This window comes from Nicotiana tabacum, chromosome 24 (genome assembly GCF_000715075.1).
Source record: "Nicotiana tabacum cultivar K326 chromosome 24, ASM71507v2, whole genome shotgun sequence".
Taxonomy (NCBI): Eukaryota; Viridiplantae; Streptophyta; class Magnoliopsida; order Solanales; family Solanaceae; genus Nicotiana; species Nicotiana tabacum.
This window is the reverse complement of record NC_134103.1, coordinates 23,549,466-23,569,419: the sequence shown is the minus strand read 5'-3', so window position 1 is coordinate 23,569,419 and position 19,954 is coordinate 23,549,466. Positions and strand designations below refer to the sequence as shown.

The following is a 19,954-nucleotide window of genomic DNA, read 5'->3' as shown; positions in this document are numbered from 1 at the left end:
TGAGCAGCCTAACCCGCAAAGGGGTTGTTATGAATACGGTGATACTAGGCACATCATGAGAAAATTGTCCCAAACTTGGGAGAGACTTATTTCATCAAAGCACTCAGGCTACGTGCCCCATTGCAGTTACTACACCACCCATACGACCAGTTAGGGGTGGAGGACAGACGGGTAGAAGGCGTCCTAGATGTGGAGACCCAGTCGTTGATATATTTGTTTTATGGTATGGCGGAGGTCGCTACTTCAGTTGGTGTTGTTACAGGTACGACCTTGATATAATATAAAGGAATAATTTCCTTAACTTCATTCGGTTCTGAGTATCGAGACGATTCCTCATATTGTGCTCCACTTATGAGTGAGTTTCATAATTCTATAATCTACTTATGTGTTTACTCCTGTTGGGAGATTCCATGGAGATAACTACGCCTAGCATTCCATGTTAGTCACTAATAAGACATGTGAGGCTAAATGTGTCTTTCGGTTACTCATTTCGATAAGTTTTGATGTAATTTACGGATAATTAATTACAAATTGTGAATTATATGCCCTACCGGTATGGGGTTCATTATGTGTTGTGATTTTGTTTAACGGAAATTATTTAGAATGAGCAAATGAAAAGTTTCGATTGGAACGATGTGCATATTACTTATGATTCAGAACCGAGGACGAGATCCTCCCATTTTAATATAAACTGATATGTTTAAACCGGGCTACGAGCTGCGGTGGAAGTTATATAAGGACGAGATACTTGTGAGAAAAATTCTTGTGTTTAAGTTCTCCCTTGTGAATTTTAATTTGTACTATAGTACTAATAGGGAGTCATGCCTGTTAGGTTTATTTGAAAATTCTATATGAAATTCTTTGTGCATACTTGCCAATTTTGTGTTGTAATTATTGAGTTTTAACCTACGAGGTAGGTTCCCGCCCAGGTGACGTTAAATGTGACTCATTAATTCGGGTAAATAATTATGAGGTCTTCATGCCTCGTATCTCGTTATCAGTATTGTGAAGGTTTGAAACGCGATTTTTGTTAACATGAAGTTAATTGACGATTTTGTAATTGATTATGAACAACTATTAAGACCAGATTGACCCAGAAGGGTGCTCCATTCATATGGACCGAGGAATGTGAGGAGAGCTTCCAAAAGCTCAAGACAGCTTTGACTACAGCCCCAATATTGGTATTACCTACAGGTTTAGGGTCTTATATTGTGTATTGTGATGCGTCGCGTATTGACCTCGGCGCAGTGTTGATGCAAGACGGTAGGGTGATTGCCTACGCGTCCAGACAGTTAAAGGTGCATGAGAAGAATTATCTTGTACACAACTTTGAGTTAGCAGCTATTATTCATGCCTTAAAGATTTGGCGGCATTATTTGTACGATGTCCATTGCGAGGTCTACACCGATCACCGAAGTCTACAACATCTGTTTAAACAGAAGGATCTTAATTTGCAGCAGCGGAGATGGTCGGAGTTGCTTAAGGATTATGATATCACCATTCTCTATCATCCCGGGAAGGCCAATGTAGTGGCCGATGCCTTGAGTCGTAAGGCGGAGAGTTTGGGCAGCTTAGCATATTTACCAGTAGCAAATAGGCCTTTAGCCTTGGATGTTCGGGCCTTGGCCAACCAGTTTGTTAGACTGGATGTTTCCGAGCCGAGCCGAGTTTTGGCTTGTGTGGTTTCTCAGTCTTCTCTTTATGACCGTATCAGGGAACGTTAGTATGATGACCCCCATCTGCTTGTCCTTAAGGACACAGTTCAGCACGGCGATGCCAAGGAAGTCACTATTGGAGATGAAGATGTATTACGGATGCAGGGCAGGCTATGTGTGCCAAATATAGATGGTTTGCGCGACTTGATTTTCTATGAGGCTCATAGTTTGCGGTACTCCATTCATCCGGGTGATGCAAAGATGTATCAAGACTTGAGACAACACTATTGGTGGAGGCGGATGAAGAAAGACATAGTGGAATATGTAGCTCGGTGCCTAAATTGTCAGCAGGTGAAATATGAGCATCACCGTCCGGGTGGATTGCTTTAGAAGTTGGAAATTCCGAATGGAAATGGGAGCGAATCACTATGGATTTCGTTGTTGGGCTCCCACGCACTCGGAGGAAATTCGATGTAGTCTGGGTGATTGTGGATAGATTGACCAAGTCAACTCATTTTATTTCTGTGATTACTACTTACTCTTCAGAGCAGCTGGCTCAGGTATATATTCGCGATATTGTCAGACTTTACGGTGTACCGGTATCTATCATCTCTGGCCGGGGTACATAGTTTACCTCATGATTTTGGAGGACTACTGAGGTTCGGGAAGAAGGGCAAGTTGAGCCCTAGGTATATTGGGCCTTTTGAGATTCTTTATAGAGTTGGAGAGGTGGCTTAGAAACTTGTACTACCACCTAGTCTCTCTGCGGTTCATCCGGTATTCCATGTTTCCATGCTTCGGAAATATCAAGGCGATCCGTCTCATGTGTTAGACTTCAGTTCGGTTCAGTTGGACAAGGATCTATCTTATGTTGAGGAACTAGTGGCTATTTTGGGTAGGCAGGTTCGAAAGCTAAGGTCAAAAAATATTGCTTCCCTGAAAGTTCAGTGGAGGGGCCTTCCAGTCGAAGAGGTGACTTGGGAGACCGAGCATGATATGCGCAGCTGTTATCCACACTTATTCACCAGCTCAGGTACTTTTTCTAACTCCGTTCGAGGACGAACGTTTGTTTTAGAGGTGGAGAATGTGATGACCCAAAATGTCATCTTTAAATTTAATAATTAATTTTGTATTCTAAGACCTCAAAAAGCACTATTTATCATTCCTCGGCTTGCGTGCACAGTCCATAAAATTTTTCGGAAAGTTTTCAGATGAAAAATGGATTAAAATGTGAATTAGAGCTTTAAAACTCAACTGAGTTGACTTTGGTCAACATTTTTAGCAAACGGACTCGGATCAGTATTTTGACAGTTCCGATAGGTCCGTATCGTGATTTGGGACTTAGGCGTATGCCCGAAATTAAATTCCGAGGTCCCTAACCCGAGATATGAAATTTTGATAAAAAATTAAAAGTTTAAGTTCAAATAGTGACCAGATGTCAAATTATGTGTAAATGACCCCGGAATAGAATTTTGATGATTCCAACAGCTCCGTATGGTGATTTTGGACTTAGGAGCCTGATCAGAATTTTATTTGGAAGTCCGTAGTGGAATTAGGCTTGAAATGCCAAAAGTTGAATTTTTAAAAAGTTTGACCGGGGGGTTGACTTTTTGGTATTGAGGTCGGAATCCTATTCTGGAAATTGGAATAGGTTTGTTATGTCATTTATAACTTGTGTGCAAAATTTGAAGTCATTCCGAATTGATTTGATGTGTTTCGGCACAAGATATAGAATTTGAAAGTTCAAAGTTCATAGATTTTGATTTGAGGTGCGATTCGTCGTTTTGATATTGTTTGATGTAGTTTGAAGCCTCTACTAAGTTCGTATTGTATTTTGGGATATGTTGGAATAATTAGTTAAGGTCCTGAGGGTCTCAGGTGGATTTCGGAAGGTAAACGCAATGGATTTCGGACAAAGAGGGTTGCTGGAAATTTGCAGAAATTTCTGGTCGTGGAGCCAATTTTGGAAGCTTATATCTCGCAATTAATAAGGAATAGGAAAATTTTTAAAACATGAAATTTGTAGTCGTTTGATTCTAGTTTCCAGAAAGTTGAACCATTAATTATTTGGACATTCGTACAGAAAGTTATGATGAATTGAATGAAGGCTGGTAGAGCAGTTTCACCAGAAATTTCTGATGCGTGGAGCCGAATTTGGAAGCTTATATCTCGCAATGCATAAGGAATCGAAAAATTTTCAATACAAAAAAGATGTAGTCGTTTGATTCTAGTTTTCATAAAGTTAAACCATTCATCATTTGGACATTTGTACATATAGTTATGATCGATTAAAGGAAGGCTGGTACAAGCAAGTTCTGGTGGACTTTTAGTGACGAAAAATGAACTTTTAGTGACGGATAGGCAGAAACTTAAGAACCAAAAATGGTCATTTCCTTCTTTTCGTTTTGGATTTTTGGAGCACGGTTCTAGGGCAAATTTTGGGTGATTTTCACGGGAAAACATTGGGGTAAGAGTTCTTTATTCTATATTGATTATATTTCATGATTTCATACTCATTTACATCATGAATCCATGAATTTATGGAAGAAAAATTAAGATTTTTGCAAAATCTTCCAAAAGCAAAAATTTAAGATTTGGAGGTCTAGTTGTTATCGGAATTTGGTAAAAATGGTATGGATGGACTCGTAATTGAATGGGTTGTCGGATTTTGTAAGTTTCGCCGGATTTCGAGATGTGGGCCCCACAGACAAATTTTGAGCTAATTTCGGATTTTATTAAAAAATATAATATTTTCTTATGAAATTGATTACTATATTTTTTGATGATTGTATCGAATTAATTATAACTAGATACGAGTCGATCGGAGTCGGAAAATCGAGGAAAAAGCATAATACTTGGTTAAATTGGAGCAAGTCGAGGTAGGTGACTTGTCTAACCTTGTGTGAGGGAAATTCCCCCTAGGATTGATAATTGTAATGTGTGAAAAGTCATGTACACGAGGTGACGAGTGTGTACACAGGCTAAATGTGAAAGATAATATTTTAAATTGTGTAGATCACTGATGCGCATTAACTAAATTATTTCATTTTGTTATATTCTTCATTATTGATTTAATATTTATAATTTAAATTTGCTTGACCTTTTTTTGCTAATTGTTTTCTCTGTTTAGTTGGAACTTGGTTTCTTTTATTCTGTGCATTATTTGAAGGTTGATTTTCTTTAAATTAAATATTATTAATATGAAGTATTTAACATTTTTAAACTTGATATTGAAGCAACGTATTAAAGATTTTCAAATATTATTTTTCTGAATTATTTACTCCTGAATATTTTTGTAAGATTTTCGTACTCATTTTGATGGAGCAGTGAGCTCTTTATTGTGAAAAAATATTATTGTTAAATTATTTTGACATGAGCCGTGAGCTCTTTATTGTGAAAAAATATTATTGTTGAATTATTTTTTATGAGCCGTGAGCTCTTTATTGTAAAAAAATATTATTGTTGAATTATTTTGACATGATCCGTGAGCTCTTTATTGTGAAAACATATTGTTGTTGAATTATTTTGGCAAGTTAAATTATTTGAGCACCTGAGGTGCAAATTGTGATATATTGTGATATTGATACGCATGCGGTGGTATAAGGTCTGGGTATTGAAACGCATGCAGTGAGATAAGGGTGGCTTGATACGCGTGGCTAGTAGGGAAAACTACTGGAAGTCATGTGGTGTGATAAGGATGGCTAAAACGCGGGATGCTATTTCGGGAAAAATATTTTCTTTAAAATAAATTGTGAAGGCTCCCGCGGTGAGATAAGGAAAATGAGATATTGTGAATTCATTTATAATTTGGAACTACGAGGAGATACCTCGAGAGTGCCCTTGTTGATCTTGATTTATGGCCGCAGTTGCCTTTGATTATTGTTGTGATTTTCTTAAAGCTGAAAAGAATTCTGTTTTGTTTCCACGAGGTATTTGTTTGCCATTATTTGATGTAATTAGATCTGACATACTACTTGATTCATTTCCATTGTCATTTTATCTTATAATATTGTTTAAACATTTTACCATGCCATTATTTATTCTCCAGTAGGGCCTGACCTGACCTCGTCACTACTCTACCGAGGTTAGGCTTGGCACATTCTGGGTACCACTGTGGTGTACTCATACTACGCTTCTGCACATATTTTTGTGCAGATCCAGGTACATCTTATCAGACCACGCATCAGTAAACTAGTTGTACGAGGAGACTTCGAGGTATATCTGCCAGCGTCCGCAGACTCCGGAGTCCCCTTCTATCTTACTATGTTGTCTTCCTTATTTGCTTTAGACTCTGATGTATAGAGACATAGAGAATAAATTCTTAGAATATTTCGACTTATTTCTACCGAGTTTTGGGAGTTGAAATTGTTTGAATTGTAGTTTATTTATTTCAGATATTTATTATTATTCTGCATTGATAGGCTTACCTAGTCTTAGAGACTAGGTGCCATCACGACATCCTACGGAGGGAATTTGGGGTCGTGACAATTACCAAGAATGTCTCTGGACATAAAAGGGTTATTGAGAAGTTCCCATCTTTGTCTTGTGGCCTGTATTGGATAAGAATTACTGCAATTGAGACACATTCTATTGTAAGCCAAAATGTTACTGATTCCAATACTTTTGTACTTTGGCATGATCGATTGGGACACCCTAGATCAATTATGATGAGACGAATTATAGAAAATTCAAATGGGAATCCATTAAAGAATTTAAAGATTCTTTTAAATAATGAATTTTCTTGCACTTCTTGTTATCAAAGCAAGTTAATTATTAGACCATCACCAACAAAAGTTGAGATTGAGTCCCCTGCATTTTTGGAACGTATACAAAGGGATATTTGTGGACCTATTCACCTACCTAGTAGGTCGTTTAGATATTTTATGGTCTTAATAGATGAATCTTCTAGATGGTCTCATGTGTGCCTATTGTCATCTCGCAACCTTGCATTTGCAAAATTAATGACACAAATAATTCGATTACGGGCACAATTCCCTGATAATCCAATTAAATCTAATAGACTTGATAATGCTGCTGAGTTTTCATCCCAAATATTTAATGATTATTGTTTATCAATTGGGATAAAAGTGGAATATCATGTAGCTCATGTTCACACTCAAAATGGCCTTGCAGAGTCTTTAATTAAACGTCTGCAATTGATAGCAAGACCGTTACTCATGAAAACGAGGTTACCCACTTCTGTTTGGGGTCATGCCATTTTACATACAGCAATGCTAATTCGTCTCAGACCGATAAATTAACATAAATATTCCCCGTTGCAATTAGTTTTGAGTCATGAACCTAATATATCCCATTTAAAATTTTTTGGATGTGTAGTATTTGTGCATGTAGCACCGGCATATCGCACCAAAATGAGTCCCTAGAGAAGGTTAGGAATATATGTTGGGTTTGAATCGTCCTCCATTATTCGCTACCTCGAAACATTAACGGGAGATTTGTTCACTGCTCGATTTGCAGATTGTCGATTCGATGAGGCATATTTCCCAAAATTAGGGGGAGAAATTGATGAAACCAAACGAGAAATTTTGTGAAAAAATCCATCATTGTCTCATCTTGATCCACATGCCTCTATTTGTGAAAATAAGGTGCAAAAGATCATTCACTTGCAGAAAATAGTAAATCAAATGCCAGACCCATTTACAAATCTGAAAAGGATAACAAAATCACATATCCTTGCAGAGAATGTTCCAATTTGCATTGATGTTCCTGTTGGACAATCTTCTAGTATCATAGCTAATGAGTCAAAAGCCTGTCTAAAATGTGACAGACCATTGGGTTCTAAGGATCAAAATCCTAGAAAAAGAAAAACAAATAATCAAGATGACATTATGAAAGAGTCTCATGAAGAAATTCACGATTTAACCAATCCTGAGATTCATGAGGAAATCACTGAGCCTGGGACTCAAGAAAATAAGGAACTATCAATAAATTCAATCGATATTGAGACGAATTTGAATCGATTGGATATAGTGGTGGATTATGTCTTTGCATATAATGTTGCATCTAGCATTATGAAAGATAGTGAGGATCTTGAAACTCAATCTGTTGGAGAATGTCGACAAAAACGTGATTGGCCAAAATGGCAAGAAGCAAACCAATCTGAGTTGAATTTACTTGTGAAACATGAAGTTTTTGGGTCTGTGGTCCAAACACCTAATGGTGTTAAGCATATTGGCTATAAATAGGACTTTGTACGTAAGAGAAATGAGAAAAATGAGGTACAAATATATAAGGCACTTCTTGTTGCACAAGGATTTTCACAAAGGCTTGGTGTCGATTATGAAGAGACATATTCACTTGTTATGGATGCAATAATATTTCGTTATCTCATTAGTTTTGTTGTCCATGAAAAGCATGACATAAATTTAATGGATGTGGTTACCGCTTACCTTTATGGCTCATTTGATAATGAGATATACATAAAAAATTTCGAGGGATTTAAAATGCCTGACGCACATAATTCAAAGTCCCGGGAAATGCTTTCAATCAAATTGCAAAGATCTTTGTATGGTCGAAAGCAATCAGAACGAATGTGGTATAACCGTCTTAGTGCGTATTTATTAAAGGAAGGTTATATAAATGATGCCATTTGCCCATGTGTTTTTATAAAGAAAATAACATCGGAATTTGTTGTACTTGTCGTATATGTTGATAACATAAACTTTATTGGAACTCCTATAGAACTCCAAAAGGCAATTGATTATTTAAAAAAGGAATTTTAGATGAAAGATCTTAGAAAGACAAAATTATGTCTCGATTTGCAAATTGAACATTTGGCAAATGGAATTTTTGTTCATCAATCTGCCTACATAGAAAAGGTATTGAAACGGTTTCACATGGATGTGGCACATCCATTAAGTACTCCGATAGTTGTTTGATCACTTGATGTGAATAAGGATCCGTCCCGACCTCACGAAAATAATGAAGAGCTACTTGGTCCTGAAATACCATATCTTAGTGCAATTGGTGCACTAATTTATCTTGCTAATACAACAAGGCCTGACATAACTTTTTCAGTTAATGTTTTAGCAAGATATAGCTCTACTCCTACAAGGAGACATTGGAATGGAATCAAACACATATTGCGGTATCTAAAAAGGACTACCGATATGGGCTTATTTATGGCAATAATTGCAGTCCCGATCTTGTTGGTTATGCCGATGTTGGGAATTTATCTGACCCATACAAGGCTCGATCTCAAACAGGCTATTTGTTTACATATGGAGGTACTGCCATATCTTAGAGATCGACTAAGCAATCAATCGTGGCTACTCCATCTAATTATGCTGAGATAATTGCTATTCATGAAGCAAGTCGAGAATGTGTATGATTGAGGTCGATAATACATCTTATACGAGATAAATGTGGTTTGAAGTGTGACAAACTACCCACGATTTTGTATGAAGATAATGCAACATGCATAGCCCAATTGAAGGAAGGATTTATAAAAGAATATAGGATAAAACACATTTCACCAAAGTTTTTTTTCACACATGATCTTCAAAAGAGTGGTGATATCAATGTGCAACAGATTCGTTCAAGTGATAATATGGTTGATTTGTTCATAAAATCTCTACCAACGTCAACCTTCAAAAAGCCGGTGTACAAGATTGGGGTGCAAAGGCTCCAGGATGTGAATTGATACTCTCATCAGGGGGAGTTAATACGTATTACACTCTTTTTCCCTTACAAGGTTTTGTCCCACTAGGTTTTCCTTACAAGGTTTTTAACGAGGCAATCAAAAGGCGTATTTCTAAACATGTGTACTCTTTTTCCTTCTCTAGAATTATTTTCCACTGGTTTTATTTTGGTTAAGGTTTTAACGAGACACATTATCTATTGAATAGACATTCAAGGGGGAGTATTATAAATATAATTGTATTTAAGGTGAATGCCTATATTTTAGGGAGATTTTAGGGATTTTACTTGGTGGCTAAGTCACTCTTTCCCAATAAATAGAAGGGTCTTATTCCATTGTAATTCATTTCAAAGCAATAAGAATTCTCTCTCTTTTCTATGCAGTATTGTTCTTCTTCTTTTATTTTTTCATTACACTACTCTATTATTTGGGAGACTTCCACCATTTTCAGACTCAATATTTTAATTTATTAGTGGCCAAATTCCTAGATAGAGACGTTTAAGCTACCATTAATAACACCACAATAATTCTTGTGACCACTAACCAGATGGGTGAAAATTATTTACATTTTAATCTTGATATAAAATTTTAATTTTCCCTCCAATTATTAATAATTGACATTCTCCCCCATTTATCTTAAATAATCTATATTGCCCTTATCATTTTAATTCTCTCCTCCGTGTAATTTAAGTCATGATTTCTTAACCTAGATCTTGCCTATTATTTAAATTATGGTATACCTTATTATAAATTATAATTTTATTTCGTTAAAATTATGAATATAATAATTATTTTATGAATTTTTTACTAAATAACTTTATTTTTATTTTAATATAACGCATATTAAGTATATATTTATGTTACATTATCTCAGAGAGAGAGAGAGATATAAATTTATACAAAAGAATTTTTAAAACAGTACTAATACATAATATGTAGGATCTAAACTTGCACTTGCCCGCTGCTCCTGCCGCCCGCTTGGCGGGCGGAGCGCTCGTTATCCTGACTTTTCTCTCTGCTAGTCTAAAATTATTTTGAACCCTCTTTATTACTATATTAGCATATTCTCTTATGCCATGCTGATCGACAATTTATATACAACTAAAAAGCTTGATTCTTACCCTGTATGCAGAGACTAGCATTAATTATGGCGAGGGGATTCAATTGAACCCTCCATCACTGCACTTTGAGGAGTTGTTTGGTTGGGAAATAACTTATCTCAGAATTAATTATCCTGTAATTAGTTATTCTAGGATTGTTATCTCACTCTCCCAGATGGATAAAAATACAACAATACCACAATTTATTCCAACGAAACGTAGGATAAACTCATCTCAAATTTAATTCCGAAAATTATTTGTCTCTTATCCATCATACCAAACGAGTCTCTGAAATGTGTTAAAACTTTTTGTGGGCTGTGATGGGAATTTAATCAAAGCAAAACAACTGTCTGCACCCAAAGAAAAGTAAATCTGAATGTCATCAAGCAGTCAATGTGATGACCCAAAAAGTTATCTTATATTTTAGAACTCGAATCTGCTCTCTTAAGCAGTAAAAATCTCATTTTTACTCTTCTCGATTTGCGTGCACAGTCGGGACAGATTTTCGAAAAGCTTTTATGTTAAAAACTAATGAAAATAAATATTTTTGCCTTAAAAGTTGATTTTAGTTGACTTAGGTCAATATTTTTGGTAAACAGGTCCGGATCCGTACTTTGACGATCTCGGTAGGTCCGTATTGAATTATGGGACCTAGGCGTATGTCCGAAATTGAATTCGGAGGTCCCTAGCTTGAGTTATGAATTTTTGATGAAAATTAAAAGTCTGGAAATTATTTATTTTTAAGAATTAATTGATATTTGGCATTGTTAGTATCGGGTCCGTATTTTAGTTTCGGAGCCCGGTACAAGTTCATTATGATATTTAAGACTTGTCTGTAAAATTTGGTGAGAAACGGAGTTGATTTGACGTGATTCGGACGTCCAGTTGAGAAAATAGAAATTTTAAAGTGTTCTTGAGAATTTTATTTGATTTGGTACTAAATTCGTAGTTCTAGGTGTTATTTTGGCTATTTAATCGCGCGAGCAAGTTTGTATGATATTTTTAGACTTGCGTGCATGTTTGGTTTGGTGCCCCGAGGGCTCGGGTGAGTTTCGGATAGGCCACGAGATATTTTGAACTTAGAAAATTTTGCTGGTATAACTGAACCTGTTGCAGGCCTCTGATCTCGCAATTGCAAGATCAGGCATCGCAAATGCTAACCAAGCAGGTATGGCAAATTGCGAGGTTTTTATTGCAATTGCAAAGAAAGCCTAGGCCAGCAGTCCTCGCAATTGCGAAAGGAGTTGGGGAAGGGTAATGATCGCAAATGCGATCATTTAGTCGCATTTGCTAATGACTCAGTGGTCGCAAATGCGACACTTTCCTCGCATTTGCAAAGGCAGCGGGACTGTGAAGGGAATCACATTTGCGATGACTCCTTTGCATTTACGAGCTTCGCATTTGCGAAGCTGAGGTCGCAAATGCGACGTCTGCAGCTGAACAAAATGACTTTTGGATAGGAATTTTCATTCATTTCCCAAATTTTCAAGACCTAAAACACAAGAGGCGATTTTTCAAAGACCATCTCTTCCCCAAATCATAGGTAAGTGATTCTAAACTATTTTTTTTCAATCTTTCACTATATTTTACAAGATTTCAACCTAAAATCTAAGGTTTTCATGGTAGAATTAGGGATTTTGGGTAGAAACTAGGGATTTCAGAAATTTGGGGATTTAGACCTCAATTTGAGGTCGGATTCTAAATCAATTATATATTCGGGCTCGGGGGTAAATGGGTAAATGAATTTTGGTCCGAACCTTGGGTTTTGATCAAGCGGGCTCGGGGTCGATTTTCGACTTTTTGGAGAAAAATTTATGAAATCTAAATTTATGCAATGTAATTGATTCCTTTAGCAATATTTGATATTATTGAGTCGTTTTTGAATCGATACGAGTGGTTTGGAGGTGGATTCCAAAGGAAAAATTGTGATTGAGAAATAAGTGGCATTTGGAGCAAGGTAAGTGTTGTGTCTAACCCTGACTTGAGGGAATTAGGAACCTTAGATTACTTGCTAAGTGAAATTCATGTGAGAGGCGTATATGTGAGGTGACGAGTACTTATGCGCTGCCAATTTACTTGTTTTCCATGTTTCTCAGTTTTTTTCCCTTATATTGTCTCATTCTTATGCCTAATTGCGATGTGTTATACTAGTGTTGTTCAATTTATCATTCTTATCATGTTTACGGATTTTCTGGTGATAATTGAGTTTTTATTTCAAAGTTGCGATTGATGTTATGGAACCAAATATTGAGGTAAGGTTTGTACTTGTTATTCTATCTCCCTGTTGATATTTATGCATTGCATTATGGTAAGGGAGAGTGTTAATGCACGAAGGGTGATGCCGTGCCATATTTTGAGTGTTAATGCACGAAGGGTGATGCCGTGCCATATTGTGAGTGTTAATGCACGAAGGGTGCCGTGCAATATTGTGAGTGTTAATGCACGAAGGGTGATGCCATGTCATGATATGAGAGTTAATGTACGAAGGGTGATGCCGTGTCGTTTCTATTAATTTTATGGCGAGATTGAGAGTAAAAGCACGAAGGGTGATGCCATGCATTTTTCCTTACTGTATCCACTATTCCTGTTGATTCATGGTATATTGACTGCTCCGCTGATCATTCTATTGTAGTTCTTTATCTTGTATTCCCCTCAGTATGTTCCCATCCCGACATTTCCTGTTTAGTTCTTCATTTCTATTATTTGTGTATACACTGTTAAATTGTACAGGTTAATTTGTAGGTGTCTTGCCTTAGCCTCGTCACTACTTCCCCGAGGTTAGGCTCGACACTTACCAGTACATGGGGTCGGTTGTACTGATACTGCACTCTGCACTTTCTGTGCAGATTTTGATACCGTCTCGGGTTGATCGAGATTTGGCTATTGGTCCGCTGTCCGGAGACTCAAGGTAGATCTGTCGGCGTTCGCAGACCTTGAAGTCCCCGTCTATCTTTTCTGTTCTACTGTTTCTTTCATTCTGACAATTGTATTTCTTTCAAACTAATACTTGTAGTAAATTCTAGAATGCTCGTGAATTGTGACTCCAAATCCGGGTGGTAGTAATGAATACAATTTTATGATATTCCGTACTTATTATATTTCATCTTAGTTAATTATTGTTAATTACTGAATGAAAATAAGAAATTGATCTAATGATTCTCTAACGTTGATTTGCCTAGCAAATGAAATATTAGGTGTCATCACTGTTCTATGGGTGGGAAATTTCGAATAGTGACAGTAAAATACTTAAAAAGGATGAAAAAAAGAATCAGAATGATGTGTATGCACCATAACCTTTAATTTTGTAGTGAAAGTGACAATCAGAATTTGGGTAAAATCAGATACCTTCCTTGACAAGTAGCAAAAGAATGACAGTTGATAACTTCTAGCTTCAATTTGAAAGATCATTATTTTTCACTTTATTCATCACATTGACCTCAATTTCACCTCTTGCCATCAAGCTTGTACCTTTACATATCTTTTGGTTTCTGTGAAATAAACAAATCTCTCTCCTTTTCACTTTTCAGAATTTCATTCTTCACTTTCCCTTCCGGTTATCTTGCTATTTTTGCTACCGATATTTTTTTTCCCGGTATTTTTATCTAAGAATTTAATGTTTATGGTTCTTGCAAGGACTTCGAGTAAATTTTTAATAGTAACTGGGTTCACATTAAATTTTTTATAAATATTTAGTGAATTTTTCGAATATATTTGCACTGTTTGGACAAAAACTACTGGGTTTACGTGAACCCGTAGGTCACAAGGTGGATCCGCCCCTATTTTTATCATAGCGTCTCTGCTCATATATTTTTCAAATCTATTTTGAAAACTTTTTTCTTGAACCGATGGTCTATCAAAACTAGTCTCTCTACCTCACACAAAGTAGGATAAAAGTTTGCATACACTTTACCTTCCCCAAACCCTATTCGTAGAATCACACACACTGAATATATTGTTGTTATACTACTTTCAACTGTGGCGCTTTAGAAAAATACATGTTTCAGCAGATAATAACTTAATACCTATTATTTACATCGAATAAAATTATGGTGTGAGTGTACTTCTTTTAACTTGCCCTTACTATGAATTATTCATATGATTTTTAAAGTGTTTCATGCTAATAGTTCAAGTTGCTTTAAGTTTAAATTTTTATGAATACTACATGATGATAGTATTATTTACATAAATTGTATGAAAAAAAATTGTACAAACATGAAAATTTTTATTCATAGACAACGTTACTTTAATAAATCATAGTTAACTGATAATTTTTCATAATAAATTAACAAATACTATCATACTTTATCAATTTGATAAATTCAAATATAATTTTTTTTAAGCTTCAAATCCTAAGATTGGAATATGATTGTATTCCAAATTGGAGACGTGTCAAATACTTAGTGGTACTTCAATTTCTTCCTTTCCGTTCGTTTAACTTTCTTGATACTGTCATTTCTCTTTCTCTACAAACACAACCAAATTGGCTGCATTTTCCTCAGCAATGGCTGGTGTCAAACCCATAAACTTCGTTACATCTCCTAATCATACAACAAGAATCACCAAACAAACAATCTTGACAACCCCCACTTGGTTTCAGTCCAAACCCAAATATCTCCAACTCAGAGCCACCAAAAATATTGGACTATTTCTAGTTAAGTCAAGTGCAAAGCCAAATGCAAATCAAGAAAATGCAGCAGATAAAGACATGTTAAATGACCCAAGTTCAAGAATTCAACCACAGTCCACTTCAAATCAACCTCTATCCTCTTCAGCTTCCTCATTTTCAAGGGGTTTAGTGTTTGATTTAGGACAAAAAGATTCATGGGACAGTACTGAAATCGGTTCACCAGTTGTAAAAAGATACCTTAGCGATGAGGAAGAGAGGTGGTACATGTGGTATTATGGGAGGTCTAATGGTAAAGAGTCAATTGGTTTAGCAGTTTCAAGCAATGGGGTCCACTGGGAAAGAGGTGAAATGGCTGCTAAAATGAGTGATGATGTGGGGTTAGTGATGAATTGTGGAGAGGATTGGTGGGGTTTTGATACACAAAGTATTAGGCCATGTGAGGTAGTGATTATGTCAAGTGCTAAAGTAAGAGCAAATAGTTCTGTCTATTGGCTTTACTATACTGGTTTTAGTTCTGAAAAGATTGATTTTTTAGACAATTCTTTGGATTTCAGTTTGGAAAATCCAGAAAGATTGTACTCTGATGGTGAAAAAGGCAAGATTTTTAAGTCGTTACCGGGTTTAGCAATGAGCCAAGATGGTAGGCATTGGGCTAGAATTGAAGGAGAGCATCATTCTGGTGCTTTATTTGATGTTGGTATTGAAGGTGAATGGGATTCTTTGTTTATAGCCTCACCAAAAGTAGTTTTTCATACTAGTGGTGATTTAAGAATGTATTACCATTCATATGATGTTGAAAAAGGGAACTTTGCAATTGGGATAGCAAGGTCAAGGGATGGAATGAAATGGTTAAAATTAGGAAAGATTATAGGAGGAGGAGGGAAAATTGGAGCTTTTGATGAACTAGGAGTGTTGAATCCACATGTGGTTCGAAATCGAAAAGATGGGAAATATTTGATGGTTTATGAAGGTGTGGATTCAAATGGGAGCAGAAGTATTGGAATGGCAATATCTTCAGATGGTTTAAAGGGGTGGAAGAGAGTTCAAGAAAATGCAGTGTTGAAGAAATATGAAGAAGAGAGATGGGATAGTGAAGGGGTGGGATCACCTTATCTTGTTCAAATGGATGGAGATGATCAAGATCATGAATGGAGATTGTATTATAGAGGTATTGGGAAAAATGGAAGAACTGGGATTGGTATGGCAGTTTCTCAAGGAAATGAGTTTCAAAGTTTTCGAAGGTGGACAGGGTTTCATTTATGAGGCATGTAGCATTACAATGTGAGTCAATTTTTTGGCTTTAGGGAATGAATTCATTTACATACTGATAAATCTTGCAAATATCTCATGCATTGTTTATAGATCTTTTATCTATAACATTGGTTTATCGGCCAGCTTGCGCGCATTTCGATTATTCCATCGAATACCTGTTACCTCGTAGCTTTGCAGTATAAGTACCAGGTAATTCTGTCTACCAAAGCTCAGACAGATGGGAAGAAATCGCTCAATGATTCATGCCTTATTCATAGTTTATGTTCTTAGTGCATATCAATTTTAACATTGAAAGCAGGGACTGTATTCAGGAACTAGATTTACTAACAAAAGTTTCAAATTTATTGAAAGTCAGTTTGTTAAGTTTAGTTTTGATCAAACACTATAGAAAACCAGAAAATCAACTGCCATAATATTTGTGATCTTAAGTTCTAATCTCCTTGGATAAGTTTTGGCTTTGTGGGTACTTGTAATTGTTTTCTGATATGTTTGATTTCAATTTTGATTAAATCTCCTACTAGTTGTTCTTATTATAACAATTTTCCTCAAAAAGCTTTTGGAATCTGATGAACAATCTATGAATAGCAGACACTAGGACAATAGTTAAAACTTTACTGTGTCTTGATTGGTAGTAGAGTGCTGCAACATAATTTCTTTTTGTAATGGTGGTAATATGCGCGTAGACAATAAATTGCATCAAGAAAATAAAAAACAATCGTAATATTTGATTTCAAATATTTGAGTGTTACAATCTCTATTGTTCCTCCGATTCTTCTTTCCAATAGTAAATAAATCCAAGGGGCCTTTGAGCTTGATCTTGAATATGTAGTTGTTGCCACGAACAATGATCTTGAATTCAACTAGCACGAACTTTGATTTGAACTCGTACTCCTTGAATCTTGATTTGTTTTTCGTTCTTGAGCTTGAACTTGATTTGTTCTTCGTTCTTGAGCCTGAACTTGAACTTGAACTTGATTGCTTGAACTTGATTGCTTGAACTTGAACTTGATTGCTTGAACTTAAACTTGTGGAGGAATTTGCAGCGTTTGATTCACGAGCTCATTCTTGCTTCTTGTTATAACTTCGGGTGTCTTTTCTGGATTATGAAAACACATATTTATAGTTGTGAGAGGGAAGAGTTATGATAAGAACAAACTCTTTCCGACCAATCAGATTGAAGAGAGACAAGACCGCATTTGATTTGCCAGAACATGTCACTTGCACATGTGGCGCGGTTTCATTGGCCTTTTAATTTGACTTGGCATGCCTTGTCATTTTGACATGTGGCATGATCCCATTGGCTCTTCTGTTTGACTTGGCGTGCCACGTCATTTGACACGTGGCACCAAACAGAGCCTCTAGGAAGATGACATATTGGGCCTAATGAAGTGGACTCATCATTTGTAGCCCAACTAAATTGGACTTATATAATTAATCTAATTATATTAGCCTAAAATATTTATTTGGACTAATATATTTAAAATATAATCCAAATTATTTATTGAATTTGAATTCAATAAATTTTACATGCCTACAATGCGCATACTTCGATTATTTTATTAAATATATGTTACCTCTCAGCATCGGCATATAACTCTGTCTGCCAATACTTAAAGTAGTAGAACTTAGCAAGTATTTGTATCTTAAATACCAGGGAACATCATACTTTTTGCAAATAAGTGCAGGCTAAACTGTGTTATTCAGAGGTTAAATTTCCAGCAGTGAAAAAGAGCATTGATCCCAGTCATTATTTTTCTTTGAGCAAACATCGGTAAGGACGTTCAGGATGCTATTTTGCTTTTGGAAATAATATTAACATTATCTTAAAAATGTGATATTTATTTCACATGATTACAATAAAAAATGATTTCTCGAAGAAAATGGAGAGGACGTAGAGACACCTCGCAGAGCAATCTATAGTCAAAAGGTGCGGTGGGTGATAAATACCCTGTCATTCTTGATCAAAGGCTTCAGATTTGAGCAATGGAAATCGAGTCACCTTTGGTAGAGAACATTTTATCTCTCAGAGTGGAGCATTCTGGCGTAAAATTCGGATTAGTTGGCTTTCAAATTGGATATAGTACACCAGGTGAAAATTAAAAAAAAAGGAAAAAGAAAAGAAATCAGAGAGCAATTTCTCAAAATATATGAAGCACTTGATCTTGGAGAGTGCGCACTTGAGTATATTTTACAACAATTAGTTATCCAATGTGGTGAAGAGAATTTTCTTGCAATATATTGATGTAAGTTTGCAGTTCATTCTAATCTTTAACATATTACTGGTCATGGCACCTGAACTAGCAATTTTATGTAATACACATGTGCACAAGACTGAAATGCTGGCTTTCAATTAGCACAGTAGATGTTTATGGAAAATAGCTGATTCTAAAAAATGCTCATTATATTCCTAATCTTAGACAAAATTTGATTTTAACCAGTATGTTATGTACCTAAGGCCTCATAATTAGCGTATTTTAAATAAAGTACTATTATCTTCAGGCAGCATGTCACGAGCACAATTAAATAACATATTAATTTCATTGTTTGCCATTGCAGTTAAAATGATAATTTTGAAATTCATGTGAAATATAGTGCATTAAGAAAATTAGAAACGACTAAACTACCAGAGCAGTGATGTGTATAAAATATTGAATATGATTCTGAAGGGGAAAAAAGGGAGAAAATACTAATAGCTAGTTAAATTTGTTGGGTCCATCCCATACGTGAAAGAAGAGAAGTTTTCTTTTGCTTTTGAAAACTTCAAGCCAATCAATTAATACTAGAAAAGATTTGGGCAAACTTTTGTAGTAGTGTTGATGTCATTACATATATCATCATGGGCATTCTGAATCTATAAATAGGTCTCTCTACTTTCATTTGTAATCACACCAAAACAAAGAGAAAGAGAGTGATTTACGGAGTAAGAAGCAAAACAGTCTGTGAGGAAAAATATAGAGAGTTTGAGCATTATTATAGTGAGGTGGAAAAATCAAAAAAGAGTTATTTTTTTGAGTGTTTAGTGGTCTTGGAGTATTTTACTCGATACTACAAATTATAAAATCTTTGCTATAGTGGAATCAGTTGCTCCTCTCGGGCCGTGGTTTTTCCCTTATTCAGAAGGGTTTTCCACGTAAAAATCTCGGTGTCCTTGTTTCTCTTATTATTACTGTTGGTTACAGTATTTTAGTAATCCGCATTTATTATAGTCGTATACTATGAATATTATTTCTGTAGGGGTTTATTCCCAACAACTGGTATCAGAGCATAAGTTTTGCTCATTCACAGAAATATTATTTACAGTCAATTTTACTTTGTGACAAAAAAATGTCAGGAGTAAAGTATGAAGTAACAAGATTCAACGGTAATGACGGGTTCTCCATATGTTATAGAATAATGAAAGACCTGCTCATCCAACAAGGGTTAGACATTGCACTAGATGGAAAAAAGGCAAAGCCGGAAACCATGAAAGCCGAGGATTAGGCAGACATGGATTAGAAGGCGGCTAGTGCAATCAAACTGCACTTGTCCAATGAAGTACTCAATAATATCGGGGATGAAAATAGTACATGTGGTATTTGGAAAAGACTAGAAAGTCTATACATGTCCAAATCCTTAACAAATAAGTTATTTTTGAGAAAGC

General features: G+C 35.8%; 1 protein-coding gene across 1 annotated transcript; it reads left to right on the top strand.

Moving 5' to 3' along the window:
* The first annotated feature begins 14,836 nt into the window (after positions 1-14,836).
* On the top strand, positions 14,837-16,724 carry LOC107767450 (uncharacterized). The gene has a single exon (XM_016586457.2). It carries the CDS (start codon positions 14,917-14,919, stop codon positions 16,303-16,305), a length of 1,389 nt encoding a protein of 462 aa, XP_016441943.1. The 5' UTR covers positions 14,837-14,916; the 3' UTR covers positions 16,306-16,724.
* Positions 16,725-19,954: the final 3,230 nt, after the last annotated feature.